Below are 20,011 nucleotides of genomic sequence, written 5' to 3' on the forward strand. Positions count from 1 at the left end.
GTACTTGGTCATGCCCTATGGATTGGTCAACGCCCCCTCCGTATTTCAAAACTTCATCCACGAGATACTCCGGGAGTTCCTTCACCACTTCGTCGTCGTCTATATTGATGATATTCTGATCTACTCCCGGAGTGAGGCCGAACATCGCCTCCACGTTGCGGAGGTCCTTCAACGACTACGAGATCACAATCTGTACCTCAAGGCGGAAAAATGTTCATTCCATTTGTCATCAGTTCACTTCCTCGGATACATCATAGATCAGGAGGGGGTTCGCGTGGATGAGAGGAAGGTGGCTGCAGTAGTGTCCTGGCCAGAACCCACTACCATCAAAGAGCTCCAAAGATTCCTAGGTTTTGCCAATTTCTACCGTCGATTCATAAAGAACTACAGCCTTATCACATCTCCACTTACCAGTCTGCTCAAGGGAAAACCACGTACCCTACTTTGGACTCCAGACTCGGCCGCAGCCTTCCAAAACCTCAAGGACGCTTTCACTCAAGCACCACTCCTGATCCATCCTGACCCTGATCTCCCTTTCGTGGTGGAGGTGGACACCTCTACTACCGGCGTGGGAGGTATCCTGTCGCAGCACCACGGTACTCCTCCATTGCTTCATCCCTGTGCCTATTATTCCCGGAAGCTCAGCCCAGCGGAGAGGAATTATGACATCGGCAACCGCGAGCTCCTCGCTATTAAGCTCGCTCTGGAGGAGTGGCGACATTGGTTGGAGGGTGCCAACCATCAGTTTCAAGTCATAACAGATCACAAAAACCTGCAGTACCTGCGAGATGCCAAGAGGCTCTGTCCCCGTCAGGCAAGATGGTCCCTGTTCTTTTCTCGTTTTGATTTCACTATAACCTACCGGCCAGGATCCAAGAATGTCCAAGCAGATGCTCTGTCACGTATCCATGATTCCCACGACTCACCTGAAGCACCCTCAACCATACTCCCAAAAGACCTCATCGTCCAACCCATAGAATGGACCAACCCTCCGGCTGTCGCCACTCCGGAACCCAGATCTCCGCCGGGCTGTCCACCAGGTCGTCAGTACATCCCTAGGACCCAACGGGTAGATCTAATCCATTCTACACATACCTCCCTGGGCACTGGACATCCAGGGGCCAACAACACTCTCTCCCTGCTGACGGAACGCTTCTGGTGGCCGCACATGGCAAGGGATGTACGGAGGTATGTTCAAGGCTGTAAGGAGTGTGCGATGTCCAAAAGTCCACGTCATCTGCCTGCCGGGAAACTCCATCCCTTGCCTGTGCCGAACCGCCCCTGGTCACACCTGGGAGTTGACTTCATGACCGATCTTCCTCCATCTGACGGTAACACCTGCATCTTTGTCATTGTCGATAGATTCTCAAAGTTCTGCCGTCTAATACCTTGAAAGGTCTTCCCACAGCTCTGGAATCTGCAGAACTTCTCTTCAATAAAGTCTTCCGGTATTATGGCATCCCAGAAGACATCGTCTCAGATCGCGGACCGCAGTTTATCTCCAGGGTATGGAAGTCTTTTCTGAAACTCCTAGGTGTGACCGTCAGCCTCTCCTCTGGATACCACCCTGAGACCAACAGGCAGACGGAGAGGAAAATCCAGGAGGTGGGGCGGTTCCTCCGGACATTCTGTCATGGTCACCAGGACTCCTGGAACCAGTTCCTGGGATGGGCCGAATATGCCCAAAATTCACTGCGGCAACCCACCACAGGACTCACGCCATTCCAGTGTGTGCTAGGCTTCCAACCACCTCTCTTCCCCTGGAATGGCGAACCATCACAGGTGCCTGCAGTGGATTACTGGTTCCGGGAGAGCGAGAGAGTCTGGGACGAGGCTCACCACCATCTACAAAGGGCAGTGCGCAGAACAAAGACCTCCGCTGACAAGAAGAGGATTCCAGGTCCCACATATACTCCTGGGCAGAAAGTCTGGCTCTCCACAAGAGATATCCGTCTGCGCCTGCCCTCGAAGAAATTGAGTCCCAGGTTTGTTGGCCCCTTCACCATCGTGGAACAGGTCAACCCCGTCACCTACAGGCTCCAACTACCTCCACAGTACCGTATCCACCCCACATTTCAAGTATCCTTGCTTAAACCTTTTCACCCACCTGTCATTCCCTCCACAGAACCTGACCAAGAAGAGGAACCCCCTCCCCCCTTGGTTCTGGAAGAGGGATCTATCTACTCGGTCCGTGAAATTCTTCTGTCCCGACGTCGTGGTGGCAACTTGGAGTATCTCGTTGACTGGGAAGGCTACGGACCAGAGGAGAGGTCGTGGGTACCCAGAGTCGACATTCTTGATCCGGCCCTCATGGAGGAATTCCACCGTAACCATCCGGAGTGTCCAGCCCCTCGAGGACGAGGTAGACCACCACGACTTCGGAGGCCTCGGCCCTCAGGAGCGGGCCCTGGGGAGGGGGGTAATGTTACGGATTGGTCAGGTTCTGCACACACAATCACACCCCGATCACAATCACCTGAGTTCTGATCACCACGCACCTGCACTCAATCAGCAACTCACCATAAGAGCACCACACACACAGTCATCATTGTCCGGGCTCGTTTGCACGAAGCGGACTCATTGAGCTTCACTCTTGTGGTCTCAAATCCCTGCTATACTTACCGTCAACCTTACCTTCTGATACTTACCTGTGTTTTCATCCATTCCAGTCGAAGTCACGTCTCAGTCTCCAGTCAGCGGTGTGTCAGCCATAAGTCTGTTTACGGATCTCCAGCAGTGTGTGTGTGAGTGTCTCCACCTTCACCGGTCCTCCTCCCGTCGTTCCTGGAAAGGAAAAGATATACTGTCTTCACGTATCCATCTACACATCAAGAAACTCATCCAGGACTGTTCACTTACCCGGTTTTGCACGCTATCATCATCATCCTGCTCTGCTGTAAATAAACTTGTTTATATTATCACTTACCTCAGTCTTCTGGTCTGCTTCCGTAACAGAATCATTCACATAGTTTCATTTGTAAATGAAAACATGCTCATTTATCGTCACACACGGGCATAAATACAATCAAAAAGTCAAAACTTTACTGGCATAATTGTCAGGTGTTAAAAATAAATAGCCCTAACCAGTTATTAAAATAATAATAGCCTAATAATAATAATAATAATAATAATAATAAATAATAAGTGATTTAGAGCTATATATTTTTTGTTTTGTTTATTGTGAATCACTTGACCTAAATAACTTTCAGTATATATGATATTTGCCATATATTTTGCAAATATTGTAAACGACAATTATGCCAATAAATGTTTGACTTTATGATTGTATTTATGCCCATGTGTGACCATACGATTTACAAATGGAACGTGAATGATTCACTAGTCAATGAAACACTATGGTTATCTATTGATTAGATGAAATAAAATGTGTGTGTATATATATATATATATATATATAGCATAATCAAAGCTTTAATGGCATGTCAGCATTTATCATTTAGATCAGAATGTTAAGAGATCGAAATTAAGGGAAAAAGAACGAATATGAACGAATAATACAATTATTACAAAAGAGGATCAATTAATGGATAGGGCTGTGGGATGCATAAAATGTTTCTTGCAGGGCTATTTAATTAGAAGTACGTTATGTAATATTTATTCATGATAAACTTTTGAATGCTGTCTACATTGCGAACAGACAGCATTCGCATATACAGCATTGCCTATTGTTAATATAATAACTTAATATTGCATTCATTTCTATAACAATTAATATAATCATTTCTTAACTCAAAATAAAATATTAATAAACCTATCTCTGATAATCCGGGGTTATGGTCACGCAGGTTTGTTTATGCATTAAACATAAGGATGTCCTTACCTCGACAAAATGATCTCGTGGCCACGACGAGTTAATATGATGTTCCCACGAATTAATATCTTGTGGCAACGACATAATATGACCACGACAAACATAAGTGAACCGAAGGTGTTCCCTCCAGGTCACCGTACAAACGATTAGCTTGCAGCGATGTTTGCTGCCGCTTCAGTTCAGTGCATTACATGACTGCCCCCTACTGATCATGTCTTTCCTGTGTAAATGTATTTTCTAGGATCCTTCAGAATACACCGGCGTCACGCGAGACCACTTTACTTCCCTCGCGCATTTTAAATGGCCAGATCTGTAATAGGTTCTAATGTCATTTGTTGCGTCGGGTCACGCCGCTCGCGTCCGGTGTAGACACGAAAGATAACTTCACGGCTGCTGCCATGCTGGATCCATAGTAACAAACTGCTTCAGTGAGTCGCATAGAAGGCGTCATCGTCTTGCTGCTCCCTCCCCGTTCTGTGATTGGTTCCCTATCTTAGGTGAAAATTAGGTCCATGGTTTCCAGACTAGACTAGAAGCGTGAATAAAATCGCGCTGCGCAAGGCAGGATGGGGAAACCCAGGCTATGGTCAAACAGATTGTTTGTGTTGCTCTTTCTGGATCAGCAGCAGCATGAATGCACACAGCTGAATTGTTGCCATTCAGGATTTATTGGACATTAATTGCATTAATATTCAGTGTTCCTTAAAATGTTAACAAATACATTAAGCACACATACACACATTGGGTTTCCATGTTGTATTAGAACCTGCCATAGAATAAATAATGTATAAATTAAACTGTAAATCCCTAACCTAAGGTGAGCTGGTGATGGGGGTTGGTGAGAGGGGCACCTCAGTCGATGAGGACAGAGGGGCAGTGGCTCTAGCTGTAAGAGCTATTATTATACTGCACTTATGTTTTTGTTTTTTTGCTACACTGTACACATAAAAAAAATGCCATTAAAAGCATGTTTCAAAATTAAATTGCTGGTTATGTAGCCTTCTTAAGACTCACATCCAGATCAGCCTGCATCAGTTAACTGTGTTGCATCCTACTAAAAGTAGCCAAATTGTATTAAAATTTTTTAGGCCTTATTTACAATTTCAAAAGTATATTTCAATTATCTAGTGCTACATCCAACCAGAAGTAGCCCTCATCTGTTTTATGAAATATGGGGCCCAGAAACATGTTAATACACCTGGGCCACATTTGCTGAAACATGTGGACCACATTTGGTTTACACCCTGATTAGTCTTTGTCGATTGTGACACATTTTTGCTAAAGGTGGCCCACATCCGGATGCTATCTGGGAATGTTGTCTCTTGTTCTGGCATTGCATTGACAGCAGATTCTTGACAAAAATCAATGGCCATTTATTGTGGTAGCATTTTGTTAATTATTTTATGGAAAACCAGTTACCTCAGTATCTCCAGCTGACAGTTTGGACTCTTCAGTCCTTCAGAAAGAAGCTTCACTCCAGAATCCTGCAGGTCATTGTTACTCAGGTCCAGCTCTCTCAGGGGGCAGTTTGAGGACTGTAGAGCTGAAGACAAACTCTCACAGGACTGAGCAGTGAGATGACACCCACACAGCCTGTGAAGAGAACAAAACAAACAGCCATATTACTGTGAATTTATCAGATAGGTTATGTAGTTTATAGGGGTGTGACGACACACTTTTTTAAAAGAAATCCTCACTGAAATATATAGAGAAAACAGTATTTTGTTTAACTGAAAAACACAAACTGCAAAAAAATGTAGATATTTTGATATCAACTTGTACTTTATGAAATTAAACTTCTATTTTAATGAATTGTATGCAGTATGCAGAAAACTTTAGGTTTTGGACTTTAGTTTTGATCGCTACTGTAGACAATGAGTGTTTATACCCTTAGGGCTGGGTGATTAATCGAAAAATAATCGAAAAATAATCGAAATCGACATTCAGAACCTATAATCGATAAAAATTTTCCAGGTCAATTATTTCAATTACTTTCCCTTTAAAAACAGTACGGTGTGTGGAGTCACGTGACCCCGCTCTGTTACGTTACATTATTCCGCCGACATGTCGATGGAGAGCTTATTATTGTATTTATACAGTAAAAAGTATTTACAGAATATACAAGAGTAATTTTATTTAGAAGAGATAGTGCTTATTTTCTACTTTTAATATGAAAAACATTGAAAATAATTTATTTTGTTTCCAAAAGTGTAAGTTATTTATTTTCACTACTTTAAGAAAAATGTGACTTTTCGTTTTAAGCAATGTGTGCTTTAATTTCAGTTGTTCAACACTGATGTTCAATAAATAATCATAGATAGTAGATAGTGTGTGTTTCCTTCAATTATTTTAAAACCAAGTAATGCACCCTTCATTCAAAAATCTCTCACTTGTAATATGTGCGCATATTTACTGTACAAAACTTGTCAGTGAACTATGAGGGCAAAAAAATAAATATCATATAAATATAATTTAATAATAACAATAATAATAATAATAATAATAATAATAATAATAATAATAATCGTTCATTAATCGTAATCGGGTTAAAATATCCAATTAATCGAGATTTTGATTTTAGGCCAAATCGCCCAGCCCTACCCAAACTATAAACTTTTATCCCAGTACTTGTTACGTAAATGTCTGTAACAGAATTAATGATGATTATGTGGTCAAACAGACAGTCTGGATCAGCAGCAGCATGAATGCAGATCTGAATGTCTTTAACACCTGTTTCTCATCGTAAGTGTCAGTGGAGCGTCTGAAACAGTCTTAATAGACACAGCTGAATTGTTAAAGCATTAATAAGCTGTATACAAATAGTGAGTTCATCAATGAGTGCATTTACATGGACCCTCTTAATGCGGTTATATTGAGATTTATGCAATATTGCGATTAAACTATACCTCATGTAAATGCAATCCTTCAAGTATATTAACGCGATTAAGCTCAAAATCGCAGCAAGCATAATCGTATTAACATATGCACCGATTTTGTGCTTGTGAATTACAAATAACCACAATTCTTAGCGAATAATAGGAATAATGGAAATTCCATGTAAACCAGAGGGAAGAGCTTTGCTCTTGACATGTAAACATCATAATGCGATTAAGGCCTTACTCTGATTATTGGAAATAATCGCATTATTCCTGCACATGTAAACATAGTCATTGATTGGCAATTAACATGTTTAACTCATATGTAAAAAGTAAGGCAATATTTTGTTGACAACTTATTCAAAAACAGACAAAAAAACAGCAATGAAATAATAAATGAAAATAAGTAAAAATGACAATCTGAATAATAGTAATGGTATAAGTAGTATAAGCATGTTTAGAAAAAAATATAAATAACAACAAATAGAAATAACAGAAGTGCCAACAATAATAATACTAAAGATAGTGATGATAACAATAAGATTTTGTGATGATGGTAACAGAAATATCAATAATATTTATAGTAATATATTACTGTAATATTGCCAGCAAACAATGACCTGGCGGTCCGCCACAAATTCAGTGTCTTAACACGGTCGGACCACCGTCACACCCCATCGGCGAGCCAATCTGAAAACACTGTCGGTGTGCTGAGGTTTTTTGGGTGGCACATCACCAGCGGTTTGCCGCGGCTGGTCCTCTGTCGGTAAACCAGTGGCAAGCGGGTGGTCTTGCATGTTTTAGATTTATGTGTTACAGTTAAAAAGGAATCTGAAGCACTGAATTATAATGATTAACAAAATTTAGTATAAAAATACTGCAAGCATGTTATTTAAATGAAATAAATAATTTGAATGTTCTTAAAAATCTATAAAACCAAAGACTATAGAATACCCAAGACATGTCACTCGTGTAGTTTTGAATAGGGAAAAACGCAACGTTCATTATGGCAGCTGCCATTGGAAGTCCCAGTTGCTATAGAAACAATAGGCGCTCTGAGACGTGCGCTCAGTACTGCGCATGCGCACTGACTCATTTAGCCGGAAAAATAGGGCTGGTTAATATGGCAAAAATTTATATCACGATATATTTCTTAATTTTGGTCGATACAATATAATTTCGATATCGATATGGACAATATTAAAAAGCCTCAGGAAAAAACTGCAGAGGACACACACAATGGATGTCTGTACCTACAAATGTCTGCAAACTGAATTTGCCTGTAGTCTATAATACCTCAAAGCTCCTCCTATTAAAATTATATAAAAAATGTTTAATAAAAACAATACAAAAAATAAGGTTAACTTTTTATTTGTATTTAGCCTTTACAAACAAGAAATGTGAAATAAACTATCAAATGAATAAAACTCTCAGACTCTGCTTATTAACAATAATACCCATTTAAACTAGAACAGGCTGATTATTCATATAAATTAAAACAACAAACAAAAACGGCTTCAGCAGTTTTCAGATAAAGAAACAAAAATTATAAAATAAAATAAAGAGTGAGCAACAACAAAAACACATTGCTCTGGCCGGAACAGAAAAGGGGGAAAGAAATCATAATAAAAATTATGCCACTAGGCCAACTAATTATAAATAATTATACACAAATTTCAACAAATATCAAGGAATTAATTATATTTCACTGTTTATAATTTTATAATTATACACAAATATCAACAAATATCAAGGAATTAATTATATTTCACTATTTACAGTGTATCTGCAGAATTTTTACATATCAATTTGAGCCAATTTATGACCCTTTTTAAGAGCTGCACAAGTAAAATGAACAGTACGAGTGGGGTTGGACGATGTACGGTAACATATTAAGCCATATTTAACCATAAAATTACATGATTTACAGTTCAGATACAGGTTTTTCTAAAATAAAAAAAAACTTAAACAATGGCATTTCAGCCTTTATACCATTAAAAGGAATAAATCAAGTATATAATGTATTATATTTATTTAAAACATAAATATAACTGTTTTAATTGTTTAGACTTTTTAGAAAGCACATTAACTTCTTTCACATTTACAACTCTGTGTTTGCTGCATAAAAACATTGGTCGAGATTTGCAATAATCTGACTAAAAACAGCTGAAAATTTGGACGTGCAAATTCAATCTGTCACGAGGGGGCGCTTTAGTAGCGCTGAAATATTACGGTTTGCCTAGTGACAGCTGAACACAAAGCAGCATTAACGCAGTTTTATCAGACATGAAATGAAAATGCCAACAACACGTTTCTGCGCACAGTCGGTTCCCTTCAGATACTTTCATATAAAGACATCCGTGCTGCTTTTTGACTTCAATACGTGCAGCGTGCCAGTGATGCGCAGGTTGATCTTAAATGAGCGGTCACCCACTTTTACGGTTCATTCAAAAATATTTTTAATGATATTTGGGTCGTGGTTGGTCAGGTCGTTTGAAATAAAGATGCCAATTAAACCTTTGTAATTAGGGATGCAGGAAGGAAACTACAACCTGATAAGTTGAAAACCTGATACGTTCCTTCCTGCTCGTCACTCGACTTAACGTGACTACATTCAAGATGGCGACGGCCGCTAAACTTCTTGCCGTTACTGTCTGTATAAATCTTCTCGTAAATAAACTACCGGTGCTTTTTATGAGTTTTCAATGTCACGTTTTAAATGTCGGGGCCCTTGGAAGTCTACCGATGAAGTGTGGCGCTACTTTGTGCCTCGTAAATGGCGTAAAACAGTGATTTATTTACATGACTGCTTCGATGCCCCATTGATCTCATTGACAAGCTGTTGTGAGCATCGGCTAACTGACCCCAGATTTCGGACAGCAGTGGACAAGACGAGATGAGATATGCAAGGTACGTTTACACTCGGTATCATGATTCAATACACTTTAGGTCAATATCACAGCGGAGTTCTCCTTTAAGTCGATCAGGTTTCTTTATGATACGCGATGATCTTCTTAGCATTGGGGAGTCATTGGTTTCTGCAGACTGACCATTATCCAGGGGAATTGAAGATGAGGACGAACACAGCGTGCTTGGTGGTGCTTGTTCTTCAGGTGAGATCAGAAGTTCTTCTCCTTTCTTGTCAGCCAGTGTTTTGTTTGTTTCTCGCATCTTCAGGAGACTTCTGCGATTTCTCCTTAGAATTTGTCCATTCTCTGTTTTGACAACATATGATCTTGGATTTACTTCCTCCAAAACAACAGCTTTCTTGTCCCAGTAATTTGCATCTTCCACTCTCACAATGTCATTCTTTGATAACACTTATAGCATTTTTGTCTGTTTATCATAGTTTGTCTTCTGTCTCTTTTGAAGAGCTTTCTGTTTGAGCCTTACAGTTGCACTGCTCATCTTGTCTTGTTTCGTGTTAATTCTGAAGGGAAGCGTCGTTCTTATCTTGCGACTCATTAAGAGCTCTGCTGGAGATGCACCATGCTCAAGAGGTGTTGCCCGATAGCTCAGAAGAGCTAGATACGGATCTGACTTGCCTTCCGATGCTTTCTTGAGCAATTGCTTCACAATATGCACTCCTTTTTCTGCTTTCCCGTTAGACTGAGCATGATGAGGACTTGAAGTCACATGTTTGAAATCATAGTGAGCAGCAAAATCCTGAAATTCTCTTGAATGGTAGCATGGGCCATTGTCACTTACAACTACCAGCGGGATGCCATGTCTGGCAAAAATCGACTTCATATGCTGAATCACACATGCACTTGAGGAGTTAGACAGCAGGGCTATTTCTGGAAAACTAGAAAAGTAATCCACTACCAGCAAGTACTCTTTTCCATGGAAATGAAACAAATCGGTACCCACCTTCTGCCAGGGATACTGAGGTAGGTCTGTTTTGATCATAGGTTCTCTTGCTTGCCTGTTCTGATGTTTTAGACACACTTCACAGCTACTGACCATTTTCTCAATGTCCGAATTTATTCCAGGCCAATAGACTGAATCTCTGGATCACCTTTTGCACTTCTCCATTCCAAGATGTCCTTCGTGTATCCTGGAAAGCATCTCTTCTCTCAGCACTTGTGGAACGACTATTCTATCTCGTCTCAGAAGAACACCATCTGCCAAACTGAGCTCAGATCTAACATTGTAGAATTGTGAACAAGAGCTTTTGACCCAGTCATTGTTCATATTGTCAATTACAACTTGGAGAACTGGATCTTTTGCTGTCTCCTCAGCTATTTGCTTGAGCTTCTGATCAGAGACTGGAAGAGATTCAACAACTAGATTCACATGCATCTTCACATCATTCTCCGTGGAACTCACATCTGAGAATTTGCATGTTAATGGTGCACGAGATAGAGCATCAGCTATGACTATGTATTTGCCTGGAATGTAGACTAATTCAAAGTCATACCGTTGGAGTCTCATCATTAGACGTTGAATGCGTGGAGACATCTCATTCAGATTTTTCTTTTTGATTGCTATTAAAGGCTTATGATCCGTTTCTGCTGTGAATGATGGTAAGCCATAGACATAGTCGTGAAATTTCTCAAATCCAAAAACGAGTCCAAGGCATTCCTTTTCGATCTGAGCATATCTGCACTCAGATTGCGTCATAGTCCTGGAGGCATAAGCTATGGGTTTCCAGCCTTCAGGATCTTCTTGGAGTAAAACTGCACCTAATCCATCCTTTGATGCATCTGTGGAGATTTTGATACTTTTAGAAGAATCAAAGTAGGTGAGAACTGGTTCCATTGTCAGTGTTGACTTGAGCATTCTCCATTCTTGCTCATGCTTACATGTCCACTTGAACTCAGCTTTATGATTCAACAGTTCTCTGAGGCTCGCAGTTTTTGCGGAGAGATTTGGAATGAATTTACCAATGAAGTTTACCATTCCCATTATCCTCAGTACACCTGTTTTGTCCACTGGACTCGGCATATCCAGAATTGCCTGAATTTTGCTTTTGTCAGGTTCCACACCACGTCCAGACAACTTGTCACCTAAAAAAGTCATTTCAGTGACACCAAACAGACATTTAGCTCTGTTCAACTTGAGGCCGTGTTTCCGAATTCTTTGAAGTAGCTGAAAAAGTCTCTGATTGTGTTCCTGCACTGATGATCCCCAAACCACTATGTCATCGACATATGCACGTACTCCCTCCAGTCCTTCTATGACATGCTCCATGGCACGATGAAAGATTTCTGAGGCTGAGATTATGCCAAAGGGTAGACGTAAGAATGAATAACGTCCAAATGGTGTATTGAATGTACAGTATTTGGTACTGTCTTCATGAAGCTTTATTTGCCAGAAACCCTGTGAAGCATCCAACTTGCTGAAGTACTGTGCACCAGTCATTTCTCTTGTGATCTCCTCATGCTTTGGAATCTGGTAATGCTCCCTTTTTATGTTTGCGTTCAGGTCTTGAGGATCCATGCATACTCTCAGATCACCGTTTTTTCTTTTTAACACAAACCATTGAGTTTACCCAGTCTGTAGGTTCCTCCACTTTCTTGATTACTCCTAGAGCTGTCATTCTGTCAAGTTCCTTTTTTAATTTCTCCTTCAGTGGCGCAGAAACCCTTCTTGGAGCGTGAACTACAGGGTGAGCACCTTCTTTGAGCTGAATTTTGTAAATGAATGGTAGAGCTCCCAGTCCTTTGAAAACATCATCAAATTTGCAAACAATGTCATTTGCAGTGTCCTGTATTGTTGCTGTAACATCATGGCTATCGATGCAGTACACTCTTTTCGCCAGTCCTAAATCCTCGCAGGCTTTGTCACCAAGGAGAGACTGATGATCATCTGGGACAACAACAACAAAGAGCAGGTGATGAGTTCTGTTCTTGACACATACTTTGAGTCTGCACACACCTTGTGTCTTTATGTCCTGTCCATTGTAGGTTTTGAGCGACACATTGTTTCTTTTTATTTGGGGCTTGATTTTCATTTCCTTTATGTCACTTGTGCTTATGAGATTGGCCTTCGCTCCTGTATCAAGTTTAAACGGCACAATTGTTCCATTGACCTGCAGCGACACGATCCATTTGTCCTTAGACACACAGTTCATATCAGAATCATTTCTTTCTTTTGTTTCACACTCTTGCTGTACTGTTTCTGCATCACTACTGATCATGCCCACAAAGAAAGTGTCTGACAATTCCATCTCTTCCACAACATGAACATTTGTTGACTGCTTTGCTTTTTTCTTTGAAAAACATTGCTTAGCAAAATGATTCATGCCTTTGCATTTTGCACATTGCTTTCCGAATGCTGGGCATTGTTTAGGTTGATGCTTTGAACCACATCTTTTACAGCTGAAGGAATCTGTGCTTGATTTCGAAGTGGGCTTTTGACTCCATCTTTTCGTTTTGTGAGTAACAGCGCCAACTACTGGACCGTCAACAACAGAGGTACTTTCCTTTTCACTGAAAGTTTTAGAATGCATCAAAGCAAATTCGCTCGCATGGCAAATCTTGACAGCACCATCTAATGTTAACTCAGTTTCTCTGAGCAATCTTTCTCTTATTTTCTTGTCAAAAATTCCAAAGACAATTTGATCTCTGATCATTGATTCAGTCAAGATTCCGAAGTTGCATGTTTTTGCCTTTAGTTTCAAATCAGTCAAAAAAATAGTCAAAACTTTCACCCTGTGACTGAGTACGTGAGCGAAACACATACCTCTCATATGTTTCATTTTTCTTTGGTGAGCAGTGCTCATCAAATTTCTTCATAACCTCGTCATATTTCCTTCCATCCGCAGCGTCCACGAACGTGAAAGTATTGTATACTTCAATTGCTTGAGGTCCAGCTACTGTCAGGAGCAACGCTATTTTCCGTGAATCTTGCTCACCATCAAGGCCAACTGCTTGCATGTAAAGTATGAACTGCTGCTTAAATGTCCGCCAGCTGCTATCTACATTCCCAGTGAGTTTCAAAAATCCCGGTGGTTTATCAGCATCCATCTCTGTTGTATCAAACGACAGTATACTCCTGGTACCATGTGGTGTTTGTTGAATAAACACTCTTGGAATTAAATTTATGAACTGGCGTGTAGCCTCTTTATTCATCAACACTCAAAAACCATTTCTCTAAACACGGCATAGGCTCTCTTCTACCCCGTGCTCTAACCTGTTACTCTTATATCTCGTTTAGCACTACTGCCATCTAGAGGACAATAACAGTAATCACTACACCGATGATGGCTTTTGTTATGCACATTTAAACGATAGTATTGGTGCTGTCCAACCTATAGAGACTGTGTCTGTTCCTCGAATAGTGAAGTCAAAACAAACATTTAATACAGGATCTAGAAAAAACCTAATCGTGATTAACCAGGAAAATGCACAGTAAATGAACATAAACAATTTTTAAAGCTTGGGCTCCTAAATATTAGATCACTTGCACCCAAAGCACTTATTGTAAATGAAATAATCACAGATAATAATTTTGATGTACTCTGTTTGACTGAAACTTGGCTAAAACCAAACGATTATTTTGGTCTGAATGAGTCTACTCCACCAAACTACTGTTATAAGCATGAGCCCTGTCAGATTGGTCGTGGCGGTGGTGTTGCAACAATTTATAGTGATATTTTCAATGTTACTCAGAAAACAGGGTACAGGTTTAATTCATTTGAAGTACTTCTCCTTAATGTTACTCTGTCAGATATGCAAAATAAATCTCTCCTATCTCCTAAAAGAATTTGCAGATTTCCTCTCAGACCTATTGGTTAATTTTGATAAAGCATTAATTGTTGGAGATTTTAACATTCATGTTGATGATACAAATGATGCGTTAGGACTTGCGTTTACTGACCTGATAAACTCTTTTGGAGTCAAACAAAACGTCACTGGGCCCACTTATCGTTTTAATCATACACTAGATCTAATTATATCGCACGGACTTGATCTTACTGATATTGATATCGTACCTCAAAGCGATGATATTACTGATCATTACCTCGTATCGTGCATGCTGCGTATCACTGATGTTAACTATATAGCTCCGCGTTATCGTCTGGGCAGAACTATTGTTCCTGCTACCAAAGATAGGTTCACAAATAACCTGCCTGATTTATCTCAACTGCTCTGTGCACCCATAAATACAAATGAACTAGACAAAATGACTAGTAACATGGGCACTATCTTCTCTAATACACTAGCAGCCGTTGCCCCAATCAAGCTAAAAAAGGTTAGAGAAAAACGTACTGCGCCATGGTACAACAGTAATACCCATTCTCTCAAAAAAGAAACGCGTAAATGGAGAAAAACTAACTTAGAAGTTTTTAAAATTGCATGGAAAAACAGTATGTCCAGCTATAGACATTTAAAAGCTGCTAGAGCCGAGTACATCCACCAACTCATAGAAAAAAAAAAAAAAAAACAATCCAAGGTTTTTATTTAGCACAGTGGCTAGATTAACAAATAACCAAACACCTCCTGACCTGAATATTCCTGCACAGTTTAATAGTAATGACTTTATGAATTTCTTTACTGATAAAATAGACAACATTAGAAATACAATAACTAATATAGATACTACAGCAACTGATACCTCAACATTAGTCATTACACCCAAAGAAAAACTCCAGTGCTTTACAACTATAGAACAGAAAGAATTAAATAAACTTATCACATCTAAACCAATAACATGCCTATTAGATCCTGTACCCACTAAATTACTAAAAGAGTTGTTACCTGTAGCAGAAGTACAGCTTCTCAATATTGTCAACTCATCATTATCTTTAGATTATGTCCCAAAACCATTCAAACTAGCGGTTATTAAACCTCTAATTAAGAAACCACAGCTAGACCCTAGTGAACTGGCAAATTACAGACCCATTTCTAATCTTCCCTTTATGTCTAAAATTCTAGAAAAAGTTGTGTCTGCTCAATTGTGCTCCTTCTTGCAAAATAATAATCTCTTTGAAGAATTTCAGTCATGTTTCAGGCCCCATCATAGCACAGAAACTGCACTTGTAAAAATCACAAACGACTTGCTACTTGCGGCAGATCAAGGCTGCGTCTCATTGCTAGTTTTACTTGATCTTAGTGCTGCGTTCGACACTATAGATCATGAAATACTCATAGATCGATTACAAAACTATACAGGTATTCAAGGGCAGGCTTTAAGGTGGTTCAGATCATACCTGTCCGATCGCTATCACTTTGTTTATTTAAATGGGGAGTCATCGCAGCTAACACCAGTAAAGTACGGAGTGCCACAAGGATCTGTGCTAGGTCCTCTACTATTTTCAATTTACATGTTACCCCTTGGTAATATTATTAGGAAATATGGGATTAGTTTCCATTGTTATGCTGATGATACTCAACTGTATATTTCAACAAGACCAGATGAAACTTCTAAGTTAGCAAAGTTAACAGAGTGTGTTAAAAATGTGAAAGACTGGATGACCAATAACTTTCTACTGTTAAATTCAGATAAAACTGAGATATTACTTTTTGGACCAAAAAACAGTACACAGAATCTCTTAAACTACAATTTGCAACTAGATGGATGTACTGTTATTTCCTCTACAGTCAAAAATCTGGGTGTTATATTAGACAGCAACCTGTCTTTTGAAAATCATATTTCCTATGTTACAAAAACAGCATTCTTCCATCTTAGAAACATTGCTAAGCTACGGAACATGTTACCTGTTTCTGATGCAGAAAAGTTAGTTCATGCATTCATGACGTCTCGACTGGACTATTGTAATGCACTACTAGGTGGTTGTCCTGCTTCTTCAATAAATAAGCTTCAAGTAGTCCAAAATGCAGCTGCTAGAGTCCTTACCAGATCAAGAAAATATGATCATATTTCCCCAATTTTACAGTCTCTACACTGGCTACCTATTAGGTTCCGTATCACTTACAAAATACTACTTCTTACCTATAAGGCCCTTAATGGTTTAGCTCCTGCATACCTAACTAGTCTCCTACCGCGCTACAATCCCTCACGCTCCCTAAGGTCGCAAAACTCTGGACTTTTAGTAGTACCTAGGATAGCAAAGTCCACTAAAGGAGGGAGAGCTTTCTCAAATTTGGCTGCCAAACTCTGGAATAGCCTTCCTGATAACGTTCGGGGTTCAGACACATTCTCTATGTTTAAATCTAGATTAAAGACTCATCTCTTTAGCCAAGCATTCACATAATGTATCTCATAACTTTGTACTTCAGTTACATCTGATCAAATACACATCAACTTTCTTCAGCTTGGGCAAAGCACATAATTTTTGCTTGGTTGGAACAGCAGCTACGCTAATTATTTCTCTATTTGTTTCTCTGTTTCTGCCACGGGATTCCCATCCCATGGTAACTAGGAATTATACAAGATTCAGTCCGGATTCAGAATACCTAACAAGAGATGATGCCAACCCCTCAGAGGACCGCCGATGATGGGGTCACCAGATGAGCTCCAGAGAAGGATCATCAATAATGACATCGCCAACTTAGATGACCATCGGCGCGACTCCACAGGAACCTGATGAGTTTCTCTTCAATCGGACATTAGCTAAAACTGCTGGTTTTATCTGGCCAGAGGAGAACTGGTCCCCGACTGAGCCTGGTTCTCCCAAGGTTTTTTCTCCATTCTGTAACCTGTGGAGTTTTGGTTCCTTGCCGCTGTCGCCTCTGGCTTGCTCAGTTGGGGAAACTTTCCAGCGATATCATATAATACTAAACTGAACTAACGAAGATATCACTGAATTCATTGCTGAACTGCCTTGAACTTCAAATTGATTGTTTACAATAATGCGTTACCTACACACTATTGTGCTGTTTAAATACTGTGCAGTGCTTTGTTACAATCTGTATTGTTAAAAGCGCTATATAAATAAAGGTGACTTGACTTGACTTGACTTATTCCAGAGTGGGGTGAAGTTAGATGGAGTCTGATTGGAGTTTGTGATTTGATGATATTTCCACCAGGCCGTCAGAACTGAAGCTATTGTCAAGGCTTTGAAGCATGAGTGATGTTTAATGGACTGAGAAATGGGATGTCTGATAAGTTTTCACACAGTGATTGTTCTATATCTATCTCAAATGATGTCTGACTGAGTGGAGTGAGTCCATCTATACATGTATTGGAGTTGGATTGCTAGCAGTAGTTGCTAGTTCGTGATATCACAAATATTATAATTAACGTAATAAAATCAACAAAGCTCTCTCCACTGCACAATCAATCTCTTATTTACACTCTCTCTACACTTTGTCTATGAGAGGATTGGTGAGATGTGTCTGTAATTCATTACTCAACGCTGAAAAAACACGTAGAAATCTTTGAAGCTCCGCTGAGGGCAAACACAAATAAGCTGATGGGGTCGGTCACACTCACGCTCCTGAATATTTTTTAATAGTCGCACGCAGTAATTTTCAGTCGCAAATGTGAGTGAAATACTGTAGAGCCCTGTCCCCAAAGCCAGATTTTGTAATGTGGAGAATAGCTCCAGTTGACTCTGTCGAAAGCTTTTTCTGCATCTAAAGTGACTATGAGGGTGTCTTTCTGTTGTAGTGATGAATAATGGATTAAATCGTATAGTCTGCGTGTGTAGTGTTTAATGCTTTTTGGCGCGTCACAGCAGCTTAGAGTTCAATATGGCCAACGATCGAGTAGTATGACGCTGCAGACTCGGAGCCTGCTGCATCTACAGTCCCGCACCCAGAGTCCCGCATTCTCAGACCCCTCGTTTTTCGAGACAGCGCCACCTTTCAAATTGGATCGGATAAACACATGAAGAACCGAAACACGGTGAGTATCGTCAATTTTATCCAATGATTTCTTTTTTAATCAAACTACGTTATAGCTCATCGATACACCAACATATGAACAGTCTATTTAATATTTGCAATGATAGTTTGTAACAAAATTAGAGCCATTAATGTATGTTTTTTCGCTTTTTTTCCCCGAAAATATTTTGATAGCTAACGGTAGCCTTTTACCTTGAACTTTTTGTAGACAAGCCATTGTAAAAAATTTTATTAAATTTAGTTGACATTAAAGTAGACCAATTAAATACATTAAGTGTGTTAATATCAAAGAATGTCATCATTAATTATTTAATCAGATTTACCTTTTTTTAATTATCAGAACTTTTCTCCTAAAACTATAAATTGAATTAATTAATGCCAGAGTAATTCTTTTACTTTATATAATTTACTTAAATTAATTCTTAAAACATAAGTATTAAAATGGATCAATATTAATTTTACTGTGATATGAAGTTGTTGCCAGCCATTTACAACTCATACAGTTGCCTAATAATCAAATTTGTCTATGGTATTAACATGTGAGTTAAAATGTGTCATTTGGCCTTTTTGGGGGTTCCTTGTTTTAATTAGTTTTGACTGAAATTATTGCTATATATGAAATGTTTTATACATTAATTAATTAATGTATTTATTTATATGGACAGGCCATCATTCATGGCCTATGTGAGCTGCAGGCATTATCCTGGCAGGAGGCTGAGGAGGTGTTCCTTCGTGGCCCTACTTATCACCCTAAGTATGCTTGTAATTTGCATTTGCAAAAAAAATATTATTATTACACAATATTTTTGACAATGGTATTCATCTTTTATTTTAGTGAAGTTGAGGAATTTGACCGGGTGATTGCAAAAAGAATGAGAAAAGAAGCAACATTTGCCTCCCAGAAAGTAATTATTTTACCGTATGCATTTACATTACATTTTACATTTATTCATTTAGCAGACACTTTTATCCAAAGCAACTTATAAATGAGGAGTTTTTTTAATGCAATTGAAGACGAAAATAAAGTCACTAACACAATTCTTTCTTCCTTTTTTCTTTGCTTTGTCCTGTTTACAGCAAGATGACAGTGATTAAGGTGATCGTTAAATAAAGTGCAGAATTGTTCATTATTGGTGTTTTGTCTATTATTTGAGTTTTGCTTCACATTCAAAATATCAGTAATGTTAGCATGGTATAATGTTAATTAGACCATTATATGTTGAGCTGAAAGAAAAAAATGGAATTTGAAACATTGTACAAAAACAAACTAAAACATTGTAGCAATATAATGTCACATAATATTTTTCAGATGATAGTTCAATTTGTATTTGTATCGGTTGCATCAGTAATTTCCTTTCAATTACACCCATGCCCAAAAAATAAATACTGGGTAATTAGTTAGTTTGAGAAGACAATGATTTTTTTTATTTATTTTTTTGGCACATGCATTAAGCAGGGAACGCAAATATTTATTTGGATAACTTTAAATAAAAAGAGACCGTAATATTGCATTCTAATGTTTTCAATGGCATTTGGATAAGGGTGTT

General features: G+C 39.1%; 1 protein-coding gene across 1 annotated transcript in view; it reads right to left on the minus strand.

Annotated features, from left to right (window-relative positions):
• Nucleotides 1–5,247: 5,247 nt before the first annotated feature.
• LOC141293494 (protein NLRC3-like) overlaps nucleotides 5,248–20,011 on the minus strand; it is a 92,681-nt gene continuing 77,917 nt past the window's right edge. Inside the window, exon 4 of the mRNA XM_073825528.1 lies at nucleotides 5,248–5,425. Within this exon, the coding sequence (XP_073681629.1) occupies nucleotides 5,248–5,425 (178 nt within the window). The remainder of the gene's footprint in view (nucleotides 5,426–20,011) is intronic.

This window comes from Garra rufa, chromosome 20 (assembly GCF_049309525.1).
Source record: "Garra rufa chromosome 20, GarRuf1.0, whole genome shotgun sequence".
In the NCBI taxonomy this organism is placed as follows: Eukaryota; Metazoa; Chordata; class Actinopteri; order Cypriniformes; family Cyprinidae; genus Garra; species Garra rufa.